This window comes from Vigna umbellata, chromosome 2 (genome assembly GCF_029865625.1).
Source record: "Vigna umbellata cultivar VRB3 chromosome 2, Vumbellata_1.0, whole genome shotgun sequence".
Lineage (NCBI taxonomy): Eukaryota > Viridiplantae > Streptophyta > Magnoliopsida > Fabales > Fabaceae > Vigna > Vigna umbellata.
In genome coordinates this window covers 25,752,325-25,776,084 of record NC_142166.1, presented here as the reverse complement: position 1 = coordinate 25,776,084, position 23,760 = coordinate 25,752,325, and the positions used below count along the sequence as shown (strand labels likewise).

General features: G+C 38.0%; 1 protein-coding gene across 1 annotated transcript; it reads right to left on the bottom strand.

Moving 5' to 3' along the window:
* Positions 1-4,880: 4,880 nt before the first annotated feature.
* LOC148203699 (uncharacterized) lies at positions 4,881-19,683 on the bottom strand. Its single transcript, XM_088106195.1, has 12 exons — positions 19,663-19,683; positions 19,382-19,573; positions 18,736-18,861; positions 17,971-18,653; positions 17,816-17,897; positions 17,652-17,741; positions 17,440-17,562; positions 17,233-17,361; positions 17,123-17,141; positions 5,235-5,319; positions 5,055-5,145; positions 4,881-4,982 (listed from the first exon to the last, which is right to left on the bottom strand). The coding sequence occupies exons 1-12, from the start codon at positions 19,681-19,683 to the stop codon at positions 4,881-4,883; spliced, it is 1,743 nt and encodes a 580-aa protein (XP_087962321.1).
* Between the last annotated feature and the right edge of the window lie 4,077 nt (positions 19,684-23,760).

Genomic DNA, 23,760 nt, shown 5'->3' with positions numbered 1-23,760 from the left:
AGACTCCATTTGCGTGGTTTTTAGATGTCAATGTCAATGTTAAACTAGGTAGAAATATATTGAGTGAGTTATTGGGTAAGTGGGACGACTCTAGTAGTGGTTTTTTAGTTGGGAATAAAGTTTTGAATATAAATGAAAAGGATATTTATTTATGGTTGGGATTGAGTACAGATGGTGCAAATATTAACTTAAAGGAAGAAATGGGCAATACTGAATGTGTGAAATACATAGGCAAAGGAACAAAGGAATTGAATTCGATATACAAAATTCTAATGCGAAAACACAAGAAAAAGATCCCTTGTTCTCATTTTTGTATCCTTTACCTCCTGGTAGGGATAAGTGAGATTTTATTTCCAAAACGTAGCGAAAAAGTGTTTCCCGTAATGTTTAATATTGTTGACAACTTAACTGGTTTGGGTAGTTATTGTTGGGGTAGTGTAGTTTATCGTTTTCTGTTACGTAGTTTGTGCAAAGCTTCAGAAGGTTTGAAGAAAGGCAAAGGTTCAACAAACGTTTACGTCGATGGTTGTGTTTACATGTTGCAGGTAATTAATAGTATTTGATGTAATTATTTTAATTGTTTTTTGAATTTAGTTTCTTAGAAGTTGAGATGATTTAATTTTTTTAGGTATGGTTTTTTGAGCTATTTGTTCCACCAAAAGGTCCTATTGATAAATTTCCACGAATATTGCATTGGATGAATATAAGTGTTGGAGACAAGTTCGTAAAACGGTGTATGGAGACAGGTTTGGTATGTTGTTTGTTATCGGAAGTTTTGTTATGTTTTCATATATTGACAAAAGTTGTGTAATCTGTAATGTGTGTTTAAATTTCAGGTTGTTGACGATGTTTATGGTGGTGCTCCAACCAAGGATAAGGAGGAATACAGAACAACACCAAAAAGAAAGGATGCTAAACCAAGCGGAAAGAAGAAACAAAAAAGAATCCGCAGAGAAACTTTCATGCGTGCCTTAGAGGACCAAGAATTTCTAATTGAAGAACTTAAAAGGAGGGTTGCAACTTTGGAGGCACAATTGGCTGAAGAGAAGGCAAGAAGGCAAAATAAAGATGACGTTGGACAAAGTGTGCCTCATACAGAACCATCCGTGAACACTGGTTTTGTATCCCCAACTGACATTGACGGAAATGAACGACCTTTGAAGACGTATGTTAGGGTTGGATCACGAAGGCGTTACAAGGGAAGAGCACTTAGGACTCCATACACTGGAACCGTAGTGCTTAGAATAAAAAATGAGTGATTTGTGTATTTCGTTGATTAATGGAAAGTAAATGATAATTGTAATAATTGTAAATAGATTAAGAAAACAAAGTGTAATTTATCCGATTTAGTTCAATGATATAAAATTTGAGTTTTTGTTTGAATTGGTCTCATATTTTATTTTTTGAATACAATTGTTATTAAGAGTTGTGGGTTTGTGGATTTTAGAATGTGGTCAAGTTTTGTGTCTCCTAAGTTGCAGGCTTGTTTGTAAGATGTTGGTGTTTGAGTGGTCATTCTGGGTACCATGGGTGACCAATGTCAAAACCAGTTGATTTGAATGACAATTTGAGTGGGGGGTGATGTGATGATGTCCCAAGGAGTGTGGAGTGACCCCTCATCAGTAGGAGGGTAGTGGTGGGAGAGGGTGCTTGGTGATGTGATGTGAGGCCAAGGAGTGTGGAGTGACCCCTCATCAGTTGGAGGAGCAAGCTGTGCAAGGGATGACTGAGGGTGTTGAAAAAAGGCCTTGGTAATCGTTTACAACTTGCTGGTAAACGATTACCCAAGAGAAAATTGGATATTGTACAGAAAGTCCAACAGAGGTAGTCAGTCAGGTAACCAGGGGTGACCATTGTCAAAAACAGTGAGTTTTAGGCACTTTTGCACTTGTCTGAGGGTGGTCCTGGTGTTTCAGTGGTGGGAGAGGGTGCTTGGTGATGTGATGTGAGGCCAAGGAGTGTGGAGTGACCCCTCATCAGTTGGAGGAGCAAGCTGTGCAATGGATGACTGAGGGTGTTGAAAAAAGGCCTTGGTAATCGTTTACAACCGCCTGGTAAACGTTTACCCGAGGGAAAATTGGATTTTGTACAGAAAGTCCAACTGAGGTAGTCAGTCAGGTTAACAAGGGTGACCATTGGAAAAAAAAGTGAGTTTTAGGCACTTTTGCACTTGTCTGAGGGTGGTCCTGATGTTTCAGTGGTGGGAGAGGGTGCTTGGTGATGTGATGTGAGGCCAAGGAGTGTGGAGTGACCCCTCATCAGTAGGAGGAGCAAGCTTTGCAATGGATGACTGAGGGTGTTGAAACGTACAATGTATTATTATTGTGTATGTTGTGTACCTGAATCTCTATTAATGGTGTGTTATAATGAATTTGTTTATGTCGTACAAAAGTTTTGAAGTTAATTGTTACCTTTGTTTTTCCAATGGTCATCCCTGTTAACCTGACTGACTACCTCAGTTGGACTTTATGTACAAAATGTCATTTTCTCTCGGGTAATCGTTTACCAGGAGGTTATAAACGATTACCACAGCCTTTTTTCAGCACCATCAGTCATCCATTGCACAGCTTGCTCCTCCAACTGATGAGGGGTCACTCCACACTCCTTGGCCTCACATCACATCACCAAGCACCCTCTCCCACCACTGAAACACCAGGACCACCCTCAGACAAGTGCAAAAGTGCCTAAAACTCACTTTTTTTGACAATGGTCACCCCTGGTTACCTGACTGAATACCTCTGTTGGACTTTCTGTACAATATCAAATTTTCTCTCGGGTAATCGTTTAGCAGCAAGTTGTAAACGATTACCAAGGCCTTTTTTCAACACCCTCAGTCATCCCTTGCACAGCTTGCTCCTCCTACTGATGAGGGGTCACTCCACACTCCTTGGGACATCATCACATCAGTAACCACCCTTTCCCACCACTGAAACACCAGGAACACCCTGAGACAAGTGCAAAAGTGCCTAAAACTCAATTTTTTTTCCAATGGTCACCCCTGTTAACCTGACTGACTACCTCAGTTGGACTTTCTGTACAAAATCCAATTTTCCCTCGGCTAATCGTTTACCAGGGTGTTGTAAACGATTACCAAGGCCTTTTTTCAACACCCTCAGTCATCCATTGCACAGCTTGCTCCTCCAACTGATGAGGGGTCACTCCACACTCCTTGGCCTCACATCACATCACCAAGCACCCTCTCCCACCAGTAAAACACCAGGACCACCCTCAAACACGTGCAAAAGTGCCTAAAACTCACTTTTTTTCCAATGGTCACCCCTGTTAACCTGACTGACTACCTCAGTTGGACTTTCTGTACAAAATCCAATTTTCTCTCGGGTAATAGTTTACCAGGCTGTTGTAAACCATTACCAAGGCCTTTTTTCAACACCCTCAGTCATCCATTGCACAGCTTGCTCCTCCAACTGATGAGGGGTCACTCCACACTCCGTGGGACATCATCACATTAGTAACCACCCTCTCCCACCACTGAAACACCAGGAACACCTGAGACAAGTGCAAAAGTGCCTAAAACTCAATTTTTTTTCCAATGGTCACCCCTGTTAACCTAACTGACTACCTCAGTTGGACTTTCTGTACAAAATCCAATTTTCCCTCGGCTAATCGTTTACCAGGCTGTTGTAAACGATTACCAAAGGCTTTTTTCAACACCCTCAGTCATCCATTGCACAGCTTGCTCCTCCAATTGATGAGGGGTCACTCCACACTCCTTGGCCTCACATCACATCACCAAGCACCCTCTCCCACCACTGAAACACCAGGACCACCCTCAGACAAGTGCAAAAGTGCCTAAAACTCACTTTTTTTGACAATGGTCACCCCTGTTTACCTGACTGACTACCTCTGTTGGACTTTCTGTACAAAATCCAATTTTCCCTCGGGTAATCGTTTACCAGCAAGTTGTAAACGATTACCAAGGCCTTTTTTCAACACCCTCAGTCATCCATTGCACAGCTTGCTCCTCCTACTGATGAGGGGTCACTCCACACTCCTTGGCCTCACATCACATCACCAAGCACCCTCTCCCACCACTGAAACACCAGGACCACCCTCAGACAAGTGGAAAAGTGCCTAAAACTCACTTTTTTTTCCAATGGTCACCCCTGTTAACCCGACTGACTACCTCAGTTGGAATTTTTGTACAAAATCCAATTTTCCCTCGGGTAATCGTTTACCAGGCTGTTGTAAACGATTACCAAGGCCTTTTTTCAAGACCCTCGGTCATCCATTGCACAGCTTGCTCCTCCAACTGATGAGGGGTCACTCCACACTACGTGGGACATCATCACATCAGTAACCATCCTCTCCCACCATTGAAACACCAGGAACACCCTGAGACAAGTGCAAAAGTGCCTAAAACTCAATTTTTTTTCCAATGGTCACCCCTGTTAACCTGACTGACTACCTCAGTTGGACTTTCTGTACAAAATCCAATTTTCCCTCGGGTAATCGTTTACCAGGGTGTTGTAAACGATTACCAAGGCCTTTTTTGAACACCCTCAGTCATCCATTGCACACCTTGCTCCTCCAACTGGTGAGGGGTCACTCCACACTCCTTGGGTTCACATCAATCACCAATAGCCATCTCCCAGCTCAGAACTTGATCAACTCCCTCGCATTAATTACCATTAATTTTACTGAAAATGGTCTCGTACTTTTCAAACACTTATTATAATTATGCGTTCATTTTTCAATCAATAATTTTGTCATTATAACAAACACAAACACAAAGTAAAAACAATTCATTTGAAAATCCAACCACTAATCTTATTACAAACACATAGTGTACATTGTCAACTAACAATAGGTACATATTTGAACATCTGTTACATGTCAAATTTTATCATTTCTTAGCAATCCTAAACAATGCCATATAGCTGTAGGGCTTCCATTCTTCTTATGTTCTCGCTGTCCAGGATCCAGTCACATACATATTTCTTTCTAATCCCAAGCAGCTCCTCCTGAAACCAACATTTTCCACGTTACAAACCACCACATACAAGAATTTTATCAAACACACAGTTCCAACTTACAATTGTATATTGAGGCATGCTTTTCCCGTTGTATTCTTCGTCTCCATCCCAGATTTCCATTGCTTTCAACATTATGACTCCACAATCATGTCTGAAATAATATACCCACCACATCAAATTACTTTTGCCCATATACATCACAACACAATATAATCCGGCAGTACAGTTGAAGAAACTTACAAGTTTGGTTGGGATGGGATATTTGCTTGTTTAACAGTCAAAGGACCAATACTACCTTCCGGTCTATTGATGGACAAATTTATGATCACCAAAATATGATGTCACAAACTTGTTGAACAATCGGCAAGTATGACCGAATCGTTTCAAGTAATAAACTCGGTAAGACCAAGTATCGTTCTCCCAAAGGACTCACGGCCTAGTTTAGTTATGTGATTTGTTGATTAGCTAAGACTTAAGAACGAAATATTTGGAGTTTAATATGCAAGACAAAAAATAAACATGTATGCATGAGTTTTGATCAATGGCAAAAGCAAAAGACAAGCACTTTCAATGAAATATATAGGTGAATATGTTGTTTGGGTTCAATTTCATCTTATCCACTCTCAAATATTTTAGGAATTCAACATTCAAATCATCATTGTTAATGCCACTCTCTAAAGTACCTTTCAAGAAGGCTTCTCCCTAATTACGAGTTCATACAATTCCTAGCATTCCTAATAATTAGTTCATCAAGTGCAGGAGCTTAACGACAACCAATATAATATTGGGAGAGATTCCCCGGATCTAGACTTCCCCGTACGTTCCCGTATCGACAAAATCAATAATCATGCATTGAATGAGTTAAGCAAAGCAAGCATTAAGCAAAGAGGAAAAACCCTAACTAATGATGAAAGAAAGCATAAATCTTAGATTAAGATGCAAGGACAAATTCCATATATGAGAGCTTCAAAAGATTACATTGATTCCCCAACAAACATACAAGGTTTAGTTCACCATATTCATGGTGAACCTAGATGAACAATAATGAAAGAATGAAAGATAAAACCCTAGAAAGGTGAAGAGGTAGCCTGAGCATCCAAGATCCTCCTTCAAAGGGGTGGAAGAGAGACTGTTTGCTTTGTTTCTGCCAAAGATACCAACCCTAAGACATCTAGGTCTTTAAATAGGACATAAAAATAATAGAAAACGGGTCCAGGCCCAAACAGATCATAAAATCGCATAAAACTGGCCCAAAACTCGTCTGGTTGACTTTTTTCGTATTCTGGTTGTCTGGTTGACTTTTTGGTTGACTGGTTGACTTTTCTGGTTGACTGGTTGACTTTTCTGGTTTCTGGTTGACTTTTCTGATTCCATCTCTCTCCTTCTTCACTTCCTTCACTAAATTCACCTTAAAACCTGCACAAAAACACTGAAATCAAGCATAAACCTGTCCAGCTCTCTTATTTCTGAAAATATGGATAAAAGCATGATTTCAAGCTAGTTTCTAAGTGTAAAGGTTGCTTTTTGTGTCAATTTTAAGCATGAAAATAACAGTTTTTCAACTGTTATCACAACCCCAAACTTAGAACTTTGCTTGTCCTCAAGCAAACAAGATGTAACTCAATCTTCAACCAATTCATATGATGGTTCACTCATTCAAAAATCCTCTTTTTCAAGATAAGTAACAACTTCACTCAAACTTATGACCAAGAGTTCAATGAAGATGTGCACATGCTTTAGTGTTCACAAAGTCATTTAAATTTCAACAAATGCTATTTTTCATGAATGATCAATCAATTAAGCATGAATGTTCATGTGCTTATGGAATATTTCCTCACTAGGTAAAGTGTTTCACTCAACACACAAGTGTATAAGAGGTAAAGTGTTTCACTCATTCACTCCACTATCACAATGTTACATGAATCAACTTTGCCTTTCATTTTACCATAATCAAAAACATTCACAAGCATGCATCATCACAAGGACTTTTCAATGGCTTATAATGTGGCTGGGCTAACAAGAAAATTTGTTTTTCTGGATCACAAAATCCTTGAGTTAAGAGAATCATAACAACACAATTTTTCTTATTCTTCCCAACTTGCCTTTGCATTTGCATTGAGCTTTGCTTCTTTTTCTTTTCTTTTCTTTTTCTTTTTTTCTTTGCATATTCTTACTTTTTAGCTCTTAGCTCAATGCTTTTCCTTTTTCATGTTTTCCCAACAACCCCAAACTTGAATATTTAACAATACCACACAAGATCTTCTACTTAACTCAAGGTAAAGATTTTCAATCAAGGGTTTCAGTGTATGTTCAAGGCTAAGGGTTCAAAGGATAGAACACAAAGTGTTCTCTTTTAGTGGGCTAACTTTATGAATCTGGCCAATAAAAAGGGTTCCAACAAATGGCCTTGATCATATGATGCAATACAAGCAATTAATTCAATCATAGAAAACCTGGGCAAAGTCATTCATGCTTTCAAAGTAATAGCATTCAATCAATAACAACTCTGGAGCTCAAAACCTCACATGTAAGCTCATTCACATTTAACATACACATCCTGCTTAATTTCACAATCACAATCATAATATCCTGCATTTGTTCACAAAGCTTGTGAATCACCTGTATAAGCATTTTAATGTGCACATCTATCTCAACATCAATCAATCACTAATCATCATCAAGCATTACTTATCACACAATCACAGTTAATAGCAAACCATCATAACAAACCATGTTTCCAATAGAGTACATCAAACCCTAATCTAAAACAAAAAATAAATAAGTTTAGAAAACTTAAACCAACAAAAGCATAAGCATATGATAACATTCATCCGTAAATGCTATCTCAGCTCCTCATCAATCTGAGTTGTCCTCGGTATCTTCCTCTTCTTGGATCTTATAGTCTTGATTCTTTTTGCCCGATGAGGAGGCCATCCCTACATCAAACATAATTCACAAAACCAAAAGATACATTGTTAAGCATTAGTAAACCATAATGAAGAAATCAGCCCCTTCAATGATGCTCTCTCCCAACCCCAAACTTAGATGGAAAACTAATGAGCAAGTGAGTGGAAGGGAGATTTTCTAAAGAGGGATGAGGGAAAAGTTGTAGAGAACCTTTGAAAAGGTATGTAGGAGTGTGTGTGCAGAGAAGAGCCTGAAAATAAAAGCATTTGTGCAGCTTAGGGTATAAAAATACCCTAATGGGCTCGGGTTCCGCTAAAGGGTAACCAAAGCCCACTCTGCGATAGTACCGCTCAGCGGTAATTTGCCGCTCAGCGGCACTTTCGTGATGTGCTCTTCTCCTTCTTTGCTTAACCTAAGTGCCTCCTAGACATGCCCCTCACTGGTTCCCTGTAATTCAATGTTTAGAATACTTATGCAAACCCTATTATGCAGCTAAAATGAAACAAACAAAAACAATCAATCAACTGGGTTGCCTCCCAGGTAGCGCTTGTTTAACGTCACGAGCCTGACCCAAAATCCACCAACACCCATCAGTAGGTGTTACACACTTACCAACACCCATCAGTAGGTGTTAAAAACTTACCAACACCCATCAGTAGGTGCAACATTTTCTCACCAACACCCATCAGTAGGTGTTATACACTTAGCATCCTTCAGTAGATGCTATATCCAACTAACATCCTTCAGTAGATGCTATGTTCAACAAAATATTCACAAAATCATGTTCAACAGATTAAAAATTACAAACCAAAATAAAATTAAAAGTTTTTAAATCACTGGGTTGCCTCCCAGCAAGCGCTCTTTTAACGTCATTAGCTTGACCCAGTAAAGCTCAAGTTCCTTCTTTATAGTTGATGTTGTCATCCCACCAACTCCTCAGCTGTTTCCTGTGAACTGTTTTGGTCCTTCTAGAATGTGGAGACTCTATCTCTATCATCTCCTTCTCTTTAAAGCCCTTCACAACCCACAACTTGTTCTTGATTCTTACAGGTGTGCCAAGTTGGAGTCTTCTTTTCTCCAGTCACCAGGAATTTCTCCTCCTCTTCCAATCTTTTCTTCCTTGTGTACCTGAAACAACAAACAATGGTTACCTGCAACCTTGAGATTTTCATCTTTATGGTTAGTCATGTGTGCATCTTGAAATGCAGCTTTATAACTAGCTTCTTCCTCCTGTGCTTGCGTCTCATTTTTGAAGACGTCTACAACCACTCTCTCCTCTCTGTCCTGGAGCACTACTATAACTTCATTTACATCAATGATAGCTCTGGCCGTTTTCATAAACGGTCTTCCAAGTATGATAGGTATCTTCTCTGTCTCCATCTTCATCACCACAAAGTCTGCCAAGAACTGAAGTTTGCCAACACAAACTATAATGTCCTCTGCAATCCCACATGGCTCCTTTGAAGATCCATCGGCCATTACTAGATTAACCTTTATAGGTTTCACTTTAACATTGCCGATTTGCTCCAGTAAAGAATAAGGTATCAAGTTAACACTTGAACCTATATCAAGGAGAGCTTTCTTCACCTTTTTCTTCCCTACGGTACAAGGGATAGAAAAACTGCCTGGATCTATTGTTTTAGGAGGGAATGACTCTTTTTTAACAGTTATACACTCCTTTGCTTCATCATCTCTACGTCTTTTCTTTGTAGAGATTTCTTCATTAGATTTAGTGTAAATCGTAATCTGTTGTAGAATCTGTTCCCAAGGTGCATCATTATCCACCATTTTGAATAATTCTGTGAAGTCTAGTTGTTTCCCTTGATGGATTGGAAAGGGAAAAGTGCTTTTGCTCTCTATTTTAATCCTTTCTTCTGTATCTGACTCAACTTTCTCATCATCAACACTCTCTACCACCTTGCACTCTTCTCTGGGGTTAACCTCAGTATTAGCCCCAAAATTTCTATTTGGCCTTTCTTCCACCTGTTTGGTGATCTACCCCTTCTGAGTCTCCAAATTTTTGATAGCAGCTTCAGTGCTCTTTTGGGTAGACTCAGTTTTCTGTATGAAATTGTTGAGAGTTTCCTCCATCCTCATGGACCTTTCATTAAGCATAGATAACTGTTGCCATAAGGTGGGTTGCTGCTGCTGCTTATTATATTGACCAGCTTGCCCAGTTTGCCCTTGACCAATACTTGGGTGTGGTTTCCACCCCTGATTGTAGCTCCCTTGACGGTACTGATTGGTCATGTAGTTTACATCCTCTACGGCTTCAACTGGAAAGGCACATTGACCATTGATATGGTCGCCTCCACACAATTCGCACAACTGGGTTTGTACTTGTGCAACAGTTTTCAACTCTTTGGGTAATTGTGCAAGAGTTTTGGTCAGAGTCTCCAACTGTTGAGTTAGAATTTTGTTTTGAGCTAGCAGGGCATCATGTGTCTGTAATTGGAGGACTCCTTTTTGCATAGGAGCTCCTCTCTCATTGTGTAGCTCATTATCACTAGTAGCCATGTTTTCTATAATCTCTGTTGCTTCCTCTGGAGTTTTCCATTTAATATTGCCTCCTGCTGAGGCGTCCAGCATCATCTTGGTTTGTGAACCAAGCCCTCCAAGGAAAGTTAAGACAACTTCCTGATCTTCAAAGCCATGCGTGGGTGTTTTTCTTAGCAAGCTTTTGTATCTGTCCCATGCATGCCCCAGTGATTCTTCCATACCCTGCTTAAATGAAGAAATCTCTTGCTTGCCTTTTGTCACCTTAGATTGTGGGAAGTACTTGTTTAAAAATTTTGTGACCACTGCTTCCCACTCTGTGAAACTTTCTTCTGGGAAAGAATTCAACCAAAGCTTAGCATTGCCTCCCAATGAGAAAGGAAACAAGCTAAGTTTGATAGCTTCGTCTGGCACCCCATTAATTTTGACTGTGTTGCAAATCTCATTGAAGGTAGTGAGGTGCTCATATGGGCTTTCATGAGATAACCCATTAAATTGGTTGCTTTTCACCAATTGAATCAGTGCTGGTTTGACCTCCATATTAGCTGCATTGACTATAGGTCTAGCTATACTGTTAAAGTGCTGAGGTCCAGCTATATTGGTGTAGTCAGCAAGAGTTCTTCTAACATTGTTGGTCTCCATATTTTCTGTGCTATGAACAAAACCTTGTGGTGATGATTGTAAGAGAGTTTCTGGAGAAGGGAAAAGTTCTCTAGATGTTCGGATTCTTCTCCTCCGTCTACTCTCGTCTAGACCTTCAAGCAGAGGTTCTGTTGTTTTCTTGCTCCTTGTTCTAATTGCTTCCTGCATGCACAAGAAAACAAAATCCTAGAAAAGATTTGTTAGCACAAAAAGATATAGGAGAAGATATAGATTCAGAAGATAAAAGATTCAGAGGATAAGATAAAATAATATAAAATAAAATAAAATAAAATAAAATCTAATCTAATCAAATCAAATCAAATCAAATAAAATCTAATCTAATCAAATCAAATAAAATCTAATCTAATCAAATAAAATAAAATAAAATAAAATCTAATCTAATCAAATCAAATAAAATCTAATCTAATCAAATAAAATAAAATCAAATCAAATCAAATCAAATCAAATAAGATAAAATCAAATCAAATCAAATAAAATAAAATCAAATAAAATCAAATAAAATAAAACCAAATCAAATAAAAACCGAAAAAATAAAAACAGAAAATAAAAACAGAAATTCAAAATTAAAGTCAAAGATAATCAATAATCACACAAATTAACCAGTTAAACCAGAGTCCCCGGCAACGGCGCCAAAAACTTGATGGACAAATTTATGATCACCAAAATATGATGTCACAAACTTGTTGAACAATCGGCAAGTATGACCGAATCGTTTCAAGTAATAAACTCGGTAAGACCAAGTATCGTTCTCCCAAAGGACTCACGGCCTAGTTTAGTTATGTGATTTGTTGATTAGCTAAGACTTAAGAACGAAATATTTGGAGTTTAATATGCAAGACAGAAAATAAACATGTATGCATGAGTTTTGATCAATGGCAAAAGCAAAAGACAAGCACTTTCAATGAAATATATAGGTGAATATGTTGTTGGGGTTCAATTTCATCTTATCCACTCTCATATATTTTAGGAATTCAACATTCAAATCATCATTGTTAATGTCACTCTCTAAAGTACCTTTCAAGAAGGCTTCTCCCTAATTATGAGTTCATACAATTCCTAGCATTCCTAATAATTAGTTCATCAAGTGCAGGAGCTTAACGACAACCAATATAATATTGGGAGAGATTCCCCGGATCTAGACTTCCCCGTACGTTCCCGTATCGACAAAATCAATAATCATGCATTGAATGAGTTAAACAAAGCAAGCATTAAGCAAAGAGGAAAAACCCTAACTAATTGTCAATACCAAATTTCGTCCGGATTGACTTTTTGGACTTTACTGTAATCTATTATATTATTTACTTATTTTTATTTCTATTTCTTATTTTCGTTTTTATCTTTTATTTATTTATGGTTATTTATTTATTTATTTCTTTTCTTATTATTATTATTTTTTTTTTGTTTTGTATTATCCTAGTCTTATTTACATATATTATCTTATTTTTCTCCATATATATGTATATATATATATATATATATATGTATATATATATATATATATTTTTTTTTTTTCTTACATTTTTTATTATTTTATTTTCTATTGTTATTTTATCTTATTTTTTAAACTTATTTTGCTTAAATATAATATGATTAAAAAAAAAAAGAGAGAAGCTGGGAAAAGAGAGAATGTTTTCGGTTGGGGGGGCAAGAAAAGAGCAGTACGCGTGTTGGAGGGTGAGGGGGCAGAAAACGATTTTTGCAGAGTGTGCGGGGTTGGCAGGGACAATTTGGATTGTACGGGGCTGGTACATTCAATTTGGGAGATACGGAGTTGCACAAAAGCACAGGGGAGCAGAGGAAAGGGGGATTCTGCTTTTGGGGAGAGAAAAGAAAAGGAGGATTTGACACTGGACTTTCATCTTGGATCATCCATTGCTGAGGGGCATACACCATTTTCATCTGCAGAGAAAGACAAACTCCAGCCGGAGAGGGAATAGCAAACGGATCTTCGAAGAGGTAAGTAATACCTTACACTCCACGTTCTACTGAGTTGGTTACTTGCCCATGAACATATCTCTGTTACGATTGTTGTTAAATTTGTATATGAATGTTGTTGAATACCCTGGGTATTTGTACACATCCATTATGTTACCGAACATCATCGTCACCCTCCTCCGTCCATTCCCAACAACCTAAACCACGCCCACGGTTAATAGGAACACCCATCGTTTTACTCTTCATTCATCAAACACCTCACGGCCAACACCATCATTTTCATCCCTTTTCATCTCCAACGCCTGATACCACACGACCAAACCTCAATATTGGATCCCCCTCCCCGAATCATCAACCATATTCACTTCAACCATATTCATTTGCCACAACCATCACATACAACCACATACTCCTTCATCTTCAGAAATTCAACTCAAGCAGAGACCCCAACCCATACACCATTATCACGGAACCTCCATCCCAACTCACGCATAACACCACCATCCTCAACCTGCATTGCACAAAGCCACAGCCAAGAACAGTGACCAATCTCCGACACCCATCATCCACATTCACCCACTGCCACAAGCCATACTGACGCCCACGGCCAACACCTATCATCTTCATCCCTTCCCTCTTCGCTTTCGCCTCCAACACTTGATCTCAAGCACTGACACAGGTCCCTTTTGCTCGTCACCCCATCTTCATCCTTACCTCCCAGCCAACACCCATCTCGTCTTCCCCACAGGATACCACCTCCAGCATCATCATCTTCACCCGCAACCATCCTCAACACAGCCGCCACTCATCATCAACCCCAACAAACATAACCCGTGTCATTCTCCCTCACCTGCAATCAACCCAAACACAAACGGAAAATAGATAAAGGAGAATAGGAGAGCCCAGCGGTGGCTGCCTCCAGGGCTGACGGCGCCGCGGCTGGAAACGGATCCGGTGGCACTTGGGTTTGCCGCCGACGCCAAGATCGAAAGAGGTGGTGGCACGGTGGCCGGGTCGCGGTGGTGAGCCTGTGGAGAGAGTAAGAGACCTTGGGTCTCTGGAGAGTATGTGAGCCGAGGGAGTGAGCTTATGAGAGAGTGTGGGATCTGAGTGGGTAAGGAATGAAAGAGGAATGCTGAACCCCTAGGAGATTCTAGGTTAGAAAGGCCACCCTGGGCCGGTGCTAGGCCAAGCCCAAAGGTGATCGCTCGTTTTTCAACTCTTTACGAACGCTCGTTACTCCCTCTTTTCTCACGTTCGTTTTTCAACTCTTTACGAACGCTCGTTACTCCCTCTTTTCTCACGTTCGTTTTTCAACTCTTTCCGAACGCTCGTTATTCCCCCTTTTCGAACGCTCGTCTTTTAGCCTTTTCCGAACGCTCGTTATTCCCCCTTTTCGAACGCTCGTCTTTTAGCCTCTTCCGAACGCTCGTTTTTCAACTCTTTACGAACGCTCGTTACTCCCTCTCTTCTCACGTTCGTTTTTCAACCCTTCTCGAACGCTCGTCTTTTAGAATTTTCCGAACGCTCGTTTTTCCACTCTTTACGAACGCTCGTTACTCCCTCTTTTCTCACGTTCGTTTTTCAACCCTTTTCGAACGCTCGTTACTCCCTCTTTCCGAACGCTCGTTTTTCAACCCATTCCGAACGCTCGTCATTCGGCCCCCTTTCCCAGCGTCCGTTTGCCAACTCCCCAACGAACGCTCGTCCCCAACGAGCGCTCGTCATTCAGCCCCTTTCACAGCGTCCGTTCATCAATTCCCCAACGAACGCTCGTCCCAACGAACGCTCGTCCACAACGAGCGCTCGTCATTCAGCCCCTTTCCCAGCGTCTGTTCGTCAATTCCCCAACGAACACCCGTCCCAATGAACGCTCGTCCCAACGAACGCTCGTCCCCAACGAGCGTTCGTCACTCAGCCTCCTTTCCCAATGAACGCTCGTCATCTACCCTCCTGTAGTCAACGTACGTTCGTCATATCACCCACGAACGCTCGTCATCCAGGCTATTTTTCTCAACGTACGTTCGTCAACTCTCCCCAACGGACGCTCGTCATCCAGGCTCCTTTACTCAACATACGTTCGTCATATCACCCACGAACGCTCGTCGTCCAGGCTATTTTTCTCAGCGTCCGTTCATAATTCCCCCAACGCTCGTTATTTCTCCTCATTCTCAACGCCCGTTTATGATCCCCCAACGCTCGTTATTCCTCCTCATTTTCAACGAACTTTCGTTAATCCCCGCAACGAACGCTCGTTATTTCTCCTCATTCTCAACGTCCGTTTATGATTCCCCCCAACGCTCGTTATTTTTATTCGTTTGTTTTTCTTATTTTATTTTATTCTATTTATTTTTGTCTATCTTATTTTAATTATTTTATTTATTTCTTTTATTTTTATGTTTATTTTTATTTATTATTTTATTTTGTTCTATCTACTTACAATTTACAATTTAAATAAAGGAATTTATGAAAATACGTTTTAAAGGCTTAGGCACATGTGTGATCGCACGCATCATCCTTGTGCTGAAAATCTTTTCTCTTTCTTAATTAAAACTACAAAAAAATATGTTTTAAAGGTTTAGGCACATGTGTGATCGCACGCATCGTCCTTGTGCTAAAAACCTTTTCCCTTTCTTAATTAAAATTACAAAAAATACGTTTTAAAGGTTTAGGCACATGTGTGATCGCACGCATCGTCCTTGTGCTAAAAAACCTTTTCCCTTTCTTAATTAAAATTACAAAAAAATATGTTTTAATGGTTTTGGCACATGTGTGATCGCACGCATCGTCCTTGTGCTGAAAACCTTTTCTCTTTCTTAATTAAAATTACAAAAAAATATATTTTAAAGGTTTAGGCACATGTGTGATCGCACGCATCGTCCTTGTGCTAAAACCTTTTCTTCTTCTTTTCTAAAATTACAAAAAATATATTTTAAAGGTTTAGGCACATGTGTGATCGCACGCATCGTCCTTGTGCTAAAACCTTTTCTTCTTCTTTTCTAAAATTACAAAAAATATATTTTAAAGGTTTAGGCACATGTGTGATCGCACGCATCGTCCTTGTGCTAAAACCTTTTCTTCTTCTTTTCTAAAATTACAAAAAATATATTTTAAAGGTTTAAGCACATGTGTGATCGCACGCATCGTCCTTGTGCTAAAAACCTTTTCCCTTTCTTAAGTAAAATTACAAAAATATGTTTTAAAAGGTTAAGCACATGTGTGATCGCACGCATCGTCCTTGTGCTAAAAACCTTTTCTCTTTCTAAAAAACAAAAATACAAAAAAGGTATAAAATCTTCAAAAAACCCAAAAACATCAACAATTTTAAGCAACAAACAATCTTCCTTCCAGAACTACGTGATCCTTGATTCTCCATCAAGAGTGGAGATACGTAGGAGCAAGGCTAGTCCTTGTCAGGTTCACTTTCCCAAAAATCCAAATTTATCCGTAATCATTTTCTCAAACAAATCTTTCAATCAATTTCTCAAACAAATCTCTCAAACATTTTCAAAAAGAACTACGTAACCCTGATTTCTCATTTTGAATGAGAATACGTAGGAGCAAGGTCAATCCTTGTCGGGCCCAAAAAACTAAAAAAATATGTTTTATTTATTTTAGAATTTTATTTTAGGGGATAGTTAAACATTTTGAAAATCACATCATATTCGTGCATTTAGTTAAAGGTACTGCCTTAGGGCAGGCGTTGTGGGGTGCTAACACCTTCCCCACACGTAACCGACTCCCGAACCCAATCTTTGGTTTTCGTGGACCGTGCTTTATCGTTTTTATGGTTTTTCCGTAGTTTTCCAAAATAAACTATGGTGGCGACTCAAAATCTCTTTTCAAAAAACGCGTTTCTTTTTGGATCGTCGTCCCGTCGCGATTCCGGTTGCGACACTAATGATGAAAGAAAGCATAAATCTTAGATTAAGATGCAAGCACAAATTCCATATATGAGAGCTTCAAAAGATTACATTGATTCCCCAACAAACATACAAGGTTTAGTTCACCATATTCATGGTGAACCTAGATGAACAATAATGAAAGAATGAAAGATAAAACCCTAGAAAGGTGAAGAGGTAGCCTGAGCATCCAAGATCCTCCTTCAAATACAATAAATTGTTAAAATCGTGCCATATTTTCAGCCTACCAGTTAACAAATACAATAAATTGTTAAACAACACAGGGTTATGTCATAATCACACGGTCATCAACAATGAAAGATGTGGAATCTTACAACAGCTGTGTCTATCCTTTTGCGGTCTCTGATCCCCTTACCCAATGAGTAAATCACAAAAATCTCCAATGAACTCAATTTCACTGAATAACACCACCAATGATCATCGTGGACAAATGGCAGAAACAACTACAAACAATATAAACAATTTCAGTAACACATTTACAACCAAAAGTCGACAAAATTTGCAAATTAAAGGTTACTCACAAAGTCCGCTGTGGCAAAGTCTTGAAGTCCAAAATGATCACAACGCAGATAACTGTTATAGTTATGAAGCGTGAATACATGACGATTTTGTGGACGTTTCCTATAATCTGTAAGAATATGGTGCTGTGGACAATTTCAAAATCATTAATCAAAAATCAATCAAAATTCATTTCTTCAATCAAATATATCATACCATATGAAATTTTATTTACCGAGTATAACGGACTAAAATGAATCCTCTTAACAACACCGCACATTCTTTTCTCAAAGTACATAAACATCGTAAAAGCAAATAACACCACCTACACAATAAAAAATTATCACATTACTAACATAAACTACAACATGAAACACAAACAAATGTCACAATACTAACCATGTTATCAACGTATTTCATCGGGGCCAAAGTGTAAAATGAAGTCGTGCTCAAGGTTTGCCCAATTATCTCGCTTACAACCCTAAACATAAAAATATTAGTCAATCACAAACAATAGAGATTCGTCAACCACAACTACAATTCACAGCATATACCTGTATACGGTCATCTCTCTGACGCTAACTGATCTGTACAATTGGTCTACATCAACAGTGGTGCTTGGATCACCAACAAAACTGCGCAATGGGGGTATAACCAATGGTACGACCTCCTGTTCTTCCTCATCACCATCATCATCGATTTCAATACAATGAATGTTATGAACAGTTCTTGAAACTATCTCCTCTTTGTGTGCGGTTTTATCCTCCCCTCTTACTTCAGTATATGCACCTAGGGGGTCATGAACTGCATTACCATCACCTTCTTCTTCAAATCCACAATCAGCACGAACTTCAGCCTCTTCGTCTCCCCCAACTTTAGGCTTCTCCTCACCTCCAACTTTAGGTGCTTCATCAACTCCACCACCAACCTCTTCATCAGTGCCACATGCATCTGCTTCAGTAAAGATTGGAGTTTGACAAATTTCAAATAACTCCCTAGTAAGAACTCCAATCTTGGCATTCAATGCTCTGATATCTTCATTGTTTTTCCTCAATCTCTCCTCGGCACCTGCTTCCCATGTCCCGTCATCAGAGCTTTCGTCATCATCATCATCTTTCTCAACCTTGGATCCTTCAGCCAAGGATCCTTCACTCATCCCTCCGTCATCCATGTTGAAAGCTGCACGGATTTCCGGCCGATGACGATCTTCCTTTCGTAGATACCACTCCATATTTAACTGCACCAATATCACACAACAAATTCAGACAAAATAGACAATCCATTTTAACATACAAAATAACAAAAACCAAAACACTTACATCTTCGGTCATAAAAATATGTTCAATTTTTTCGGTCCTCGATTTATACGGGAACCATCGCATTATGCGCGGGAAAAACCTGTGTGAAGGATGACCATGCAAAGAAAGTCTTTCAACCGCCCAAGCCTACAATATCATAAAATTATTTCATCAAACCTAATTCACAATGTTCTGCAACATCAAAATAGTAAACTACAAATCATGTTACCTGCAACACTGCCACATTGCCACTAAGAGTGAGTGACTGGGCGATACCTCCTCTCATAATTTTCTTCTTACATTTATTTAAATTCTCTACAATATGTTTATGTACACCGGTGCACCAATCGTATAGACACAAACTGTCTAAGTCATCTAACACTGCAAAAGGCATGTTACAAACATGCCTTGATTTCCTAGGAAAATAGAAAACAACCAAACAAACTAATATATATAACCTACACACTACATCAACATCAATGTTTTTATCATGAACAATGACATTAAACATGTCCGTCAAGTCATTCAAACTGATGGTTTTTGATTTGAACATTTCACCAACCAATCCAACAACTACTTCATCAAAAGGAATCTCTAAACCACCTATTTCTAAACCTATGCTCATGAACACATCAATAACTCTAAAGGGCACCAACTGTTGACTTACTCTAAAACTGTTATCATGCCCAACCCACCTGCAAACCATAACCTTCAATAATTTCAAATTGACCTCCACAGGGCTTTGAATATTCAAACACCACATAAATGGAGTCTTCCTAATCCGCTCCACATGACACTGTCGTAGTAAACGATTCATTTGAATAATGATCGATGAATCCATCGAGATAAGAAGTCGCCACTACAAAAAAAATGATACAAATTTATTAATAACTACAATTCATACGATAATTAAATAATATATAAACACAAAAGTTAAATTTTTCTTACACTTGGTTTTTTTCCTTCCATTGAAACGGCCCTAACAAGATAACATTCCACACTCAGTTATATCATTCAACTGAATGAAACACCAAAAACACAATGTAAAACACAATGTCAGGGCTCGGCCATTTTTACTTACACCAATAAAAACGGATAACACTGCTCCACGGCCTCCTCCACCAGACGCGAAATGCAGAACAAAACAACCACACCCGCTTTCCGAATGCCAAAACAGAACACCAGTACGGTTCAAGATGGAGGACAGAGTGACACACAAGATGGAAGGGTTTCTCTGTGGACGACAGACCCACACAAAAGATGGAAGGGTTCAACGCCCGTATTAGGGTAAAGATGGACCACACAGCCACAGACAATATCGAACGGTTGAACGCACGTATTGAAGACAGAGGAGAGAACGACAGCAAAGATGGAACCTTCGAAAGTGGACGACAGACCGAGAGAGCGAGACACGAGATGACCGAAGATGGAAGCTTCGAAGATGGACGACCGAGCGAGAGAGCGAGACACGAGATGGAAGGGTTGAACGCACGTCTTTCCCACCCTAAACCACCAAACCAAAAACTTAAAATTTTAGTCTGGAAATCCCAAAATAACCCTCGCCCCGTAACCCTTTCTTTGTTTTATTTTCAAATTATCTAGCCAATGCAGAGCCGACACGTGGCGTTGTGAAATCGATGTCAAAATTTCGTTGTCCATATAACATTTTCCTTTTTCTTTAGCTTTGTGAATAAGAGAGTTAAAGGTGAATTTAATGGTTTTGTGCAAGATTCCTTTGATTTTGTAGGCTAATTGAATGATTTGAAAGAAGAATTGAAGTACCGAATGATTGGAATGCTGAAAAGTCAACCAGAAACCAGAAAAGTCAACCAGTCAACCAGAATGCTAAAAAGTCAACCAGAATGTAGAAAAAGTGTGACCGAGTGGCACTGAGCGGTAATTTGGCGCTGAGCGGCAATTTTCAGGTGCCGAAATCACCGCTAAGGGGCAAAACAACAGTTGGGGGGAAAAATGGATCATGCGCTAGTACCGCTCAGCGGTAAAATATCGCTGAGCGCCATTCTAAATGGGCTTGGAACGGTTTTCTGTTACTTTTATGGGCTTGGGCCTAATTTTCTATATTTTTTAGAATAGTATATAAGCTTTAGGACGTCCTAGGGTTTGTATCTTTGGCTGGAGAAGACGCAAAACACACTTTTCACCCCTTGGGGGTAGAATTGGAGATGGTGACAGCTCTCCTCTTCTCTTTCTAGGGTTTTTCTATCTTTCACTCTTTCATTGCATTTCATCTAGTTTCACCATGAATATGGTGAACTAAACTATTCTTGTTGTTGGGGAATCAATGTAATCTTTTCAAGCTCTCATATATGGAATTTTGTGTTTAAACATCATATTTATGATTTTCATCATTACTTAGGGTTTTTCCTCTTTGCTCAAAGCATGCATTGTTTAACTCATTCGATGCCATGATTATTGATTTTGTCGATATGGACACATACGGGGAAATCTAGATCCGGGGAAATTCTCCCAATAGCATATTGCCTAGACATAGGGATATGAGGGTTGGTTGCCTTTAAACTTCTGTGCTTCAGAATTAATTATTAGGGATGCTAGGAATTGTATGAACTTGTAATTAAGGATAGGCTTTCTTCGCAAGGTAATTTAGAGAGTGGCATTAACATTGATGAAAAGAATGATGAATCCTAAAATATATGAGAGTGAATAAGATGAAATTGATTACCCCAACAACATACTCATCCATCTAATTCGTTCAGTGTTTGTGTTCTTCTTTCCCATTGATCATCACATGCATACATGTTTACTTATGTCTTTTGCATTTGAAACTTATACCAATTTGTTCACAAGTCTTAAATAATCAAGAAATCATATAACTAACTAGGTCGTGAGTCCTTTGGGAGAACGATACTTGGTCTTACCAAGTTTATTACTTGATACAATTCGATCACACTTGCCGAGGGTTAAACAAGTTTTTGGCGCCGTTTTTCGGTGTTCACAAATTTGTCATCAGATACCTCCATTGGTAAGAGGCCTTTTGGTGTGGTATCAAAAGCAAATCCGTGAGGCTTTGACCCAAAGCGAACAATATCTTATGTGTGGAGATCTATGTGTGTGTTGACCCTCCCTACACCTTGACGACACAATAATCTATTTTTTTCGTTCACAAACAGTCATATGTTATGTTGATTTTGTCATCAAATTGATCTGAAAGCTAACAATTTCTTCTAGAAAGTTACACTCATACATTTTGTTTTCCTCCTGAGATTTGATTTTTATTGGAGTACCTTATATTGTAAATTAATTAAAAAAATTCTTTCAAAAAAATTACAGTAAAATTCTTATTATTGTAATATTAATTACGATAATTTATTTTAAATCAATATGGTAATGTGTTTGTGTTTGAATAGCTATAAAAATTGATTTCATTTTGTTTTCATCCTGAGATTTGATTTTTATTGGAGTACCTTATATTGTAAATTAATTAAAAAAATTCTTTCAAAAAAATTACAGTAAAATTCTTATTATTGCAATAATTAATTACGATAATTTATTCTAAATCAATATGGTAATGTGTTTGTGTTTGAATAGCTATAAAAATTGATTTTGACCTCCAAAATCACGGTGAAATTGAACAAATGGAAGCCACTTATTGCTTTTACTTTCAACTTGGAATTATGATTGGTTCTTGAAAAAGATATGTATTATAATTCAAACAATCTATACCACAGATTTGCATTTGAAGTTGAATTTCTTTATAAATGTTAAAATTGATTTTATGTTACAAAAAAGTCTGTTAAGACGTCTAATCGTGATCTGAAACACACTTGTGACTGAAATTCAAAGTCTTAGATACATAGCAATACAATTGTTGCTTTCAAGATTTTCAAAGGAAAAGTGAGGTCCACTTGGGTTAATTAAATGACCCGAAGCGTAAATATTGAAAACAAAACTTAGGTTGACGTATATTGAATTAAATGATTTGCAGTCACATACTTTTTCAAAACTGAGGGAGCAATCAAAGGGCATAAATGGTTGACAAATCCAAAATAATAAGTATAAATCAATATTCAAACTCTCACCTTTGCAATCGTGCATTGACCCTTAAATTGTTCTTGTTTATTTATTGGTTTTAATTGTCCATTTCATTACTGAACCTACTTTAGGTCTTGACTTGGAGCTGTTTCAAAGAAGCCGAAAACCATGTGGAAGTGCAAGTTGAGCAAGAGGTATCTGAATTGCTGTACAAAATTCAACCACGTTTTGTTGCTAAGAAAATGTCATATATTTGTTTGGTGGCATATTCCATTCTTTTGAAAAAGTTAATGATATTATGAGAGGAATTCAGTTTATATATTTGAATTTTAAATTTTATGCACTGAAAAAAATATGATGAAGAGTTTTTTTTTTTTTTATAAATAAGAGTAATTATTATTTTACTAAAATATGGAGCTACATGTTGATTAAAATTTAGAGAAAATTTGCATTTAATATAATTCAATGAAAATATATAAGTTACCACTTATTCTAAACTTTTTTCTTTTAATTTCTTGCGAGCACTATATTCAACTCAACACCTTTATAAGAGGAGAGTGAAATTGATTTTTGGCATCTTACACAAACCCTAAACCTATATATATTACGTTGATCTTATTCTATATAAATAAAACATCAAATTATTTATATTAATATATAATTAAAGTGAAATAAACTTTTAATTTGAGTTTTGAAAAAACACAATCTAATAAAAAGTATTCATCCTATAATTTGGAAATATGTTTCTTTATTTTATACTAATTTTGATCTATTTTAAACACTCATACAACACTTTATTTCTTAATTTTAATCTTGATCATTTTAAAAACAAAGTTCCATTTGTAGTACTTATATAACATATATCTAGCTATAATAATTAGATTTTTTTTTTGGTAAAAATGTGATCAAAACTATACATTGATAGAAACTATTTTAAACGAAATTAAATTTTATGAATTATAATTAAAGAGAAATCGTAAATAATTAAAATGAAATGAAATTGTAAGCATTGGTATTAAGAACGCATTTAAACAT

Excerpts from the sequence above, each read along its gene's own strand:
- LOC148203699 (XM_088106195.1), bottom strand. The coding sequence starts at position 19,683 with ATGGAAGGAAAAAAACCAAGT. Across the intron at positions 18,654-18,735 it reads ATATTTTTATGACCGAAGAT|TTAAATATGGAGTGGTATCT; the intron begins GTAAGTGTTTTG and ends ATATTGGTGCAG. Across the intron at positions 17,563-17,651 it reads ATTTTAGTCCGTTATACTCG|CACCATATTCTTACAGATTA; the intron begins GTAAATAAAATT and ends AATTGTCCACAG.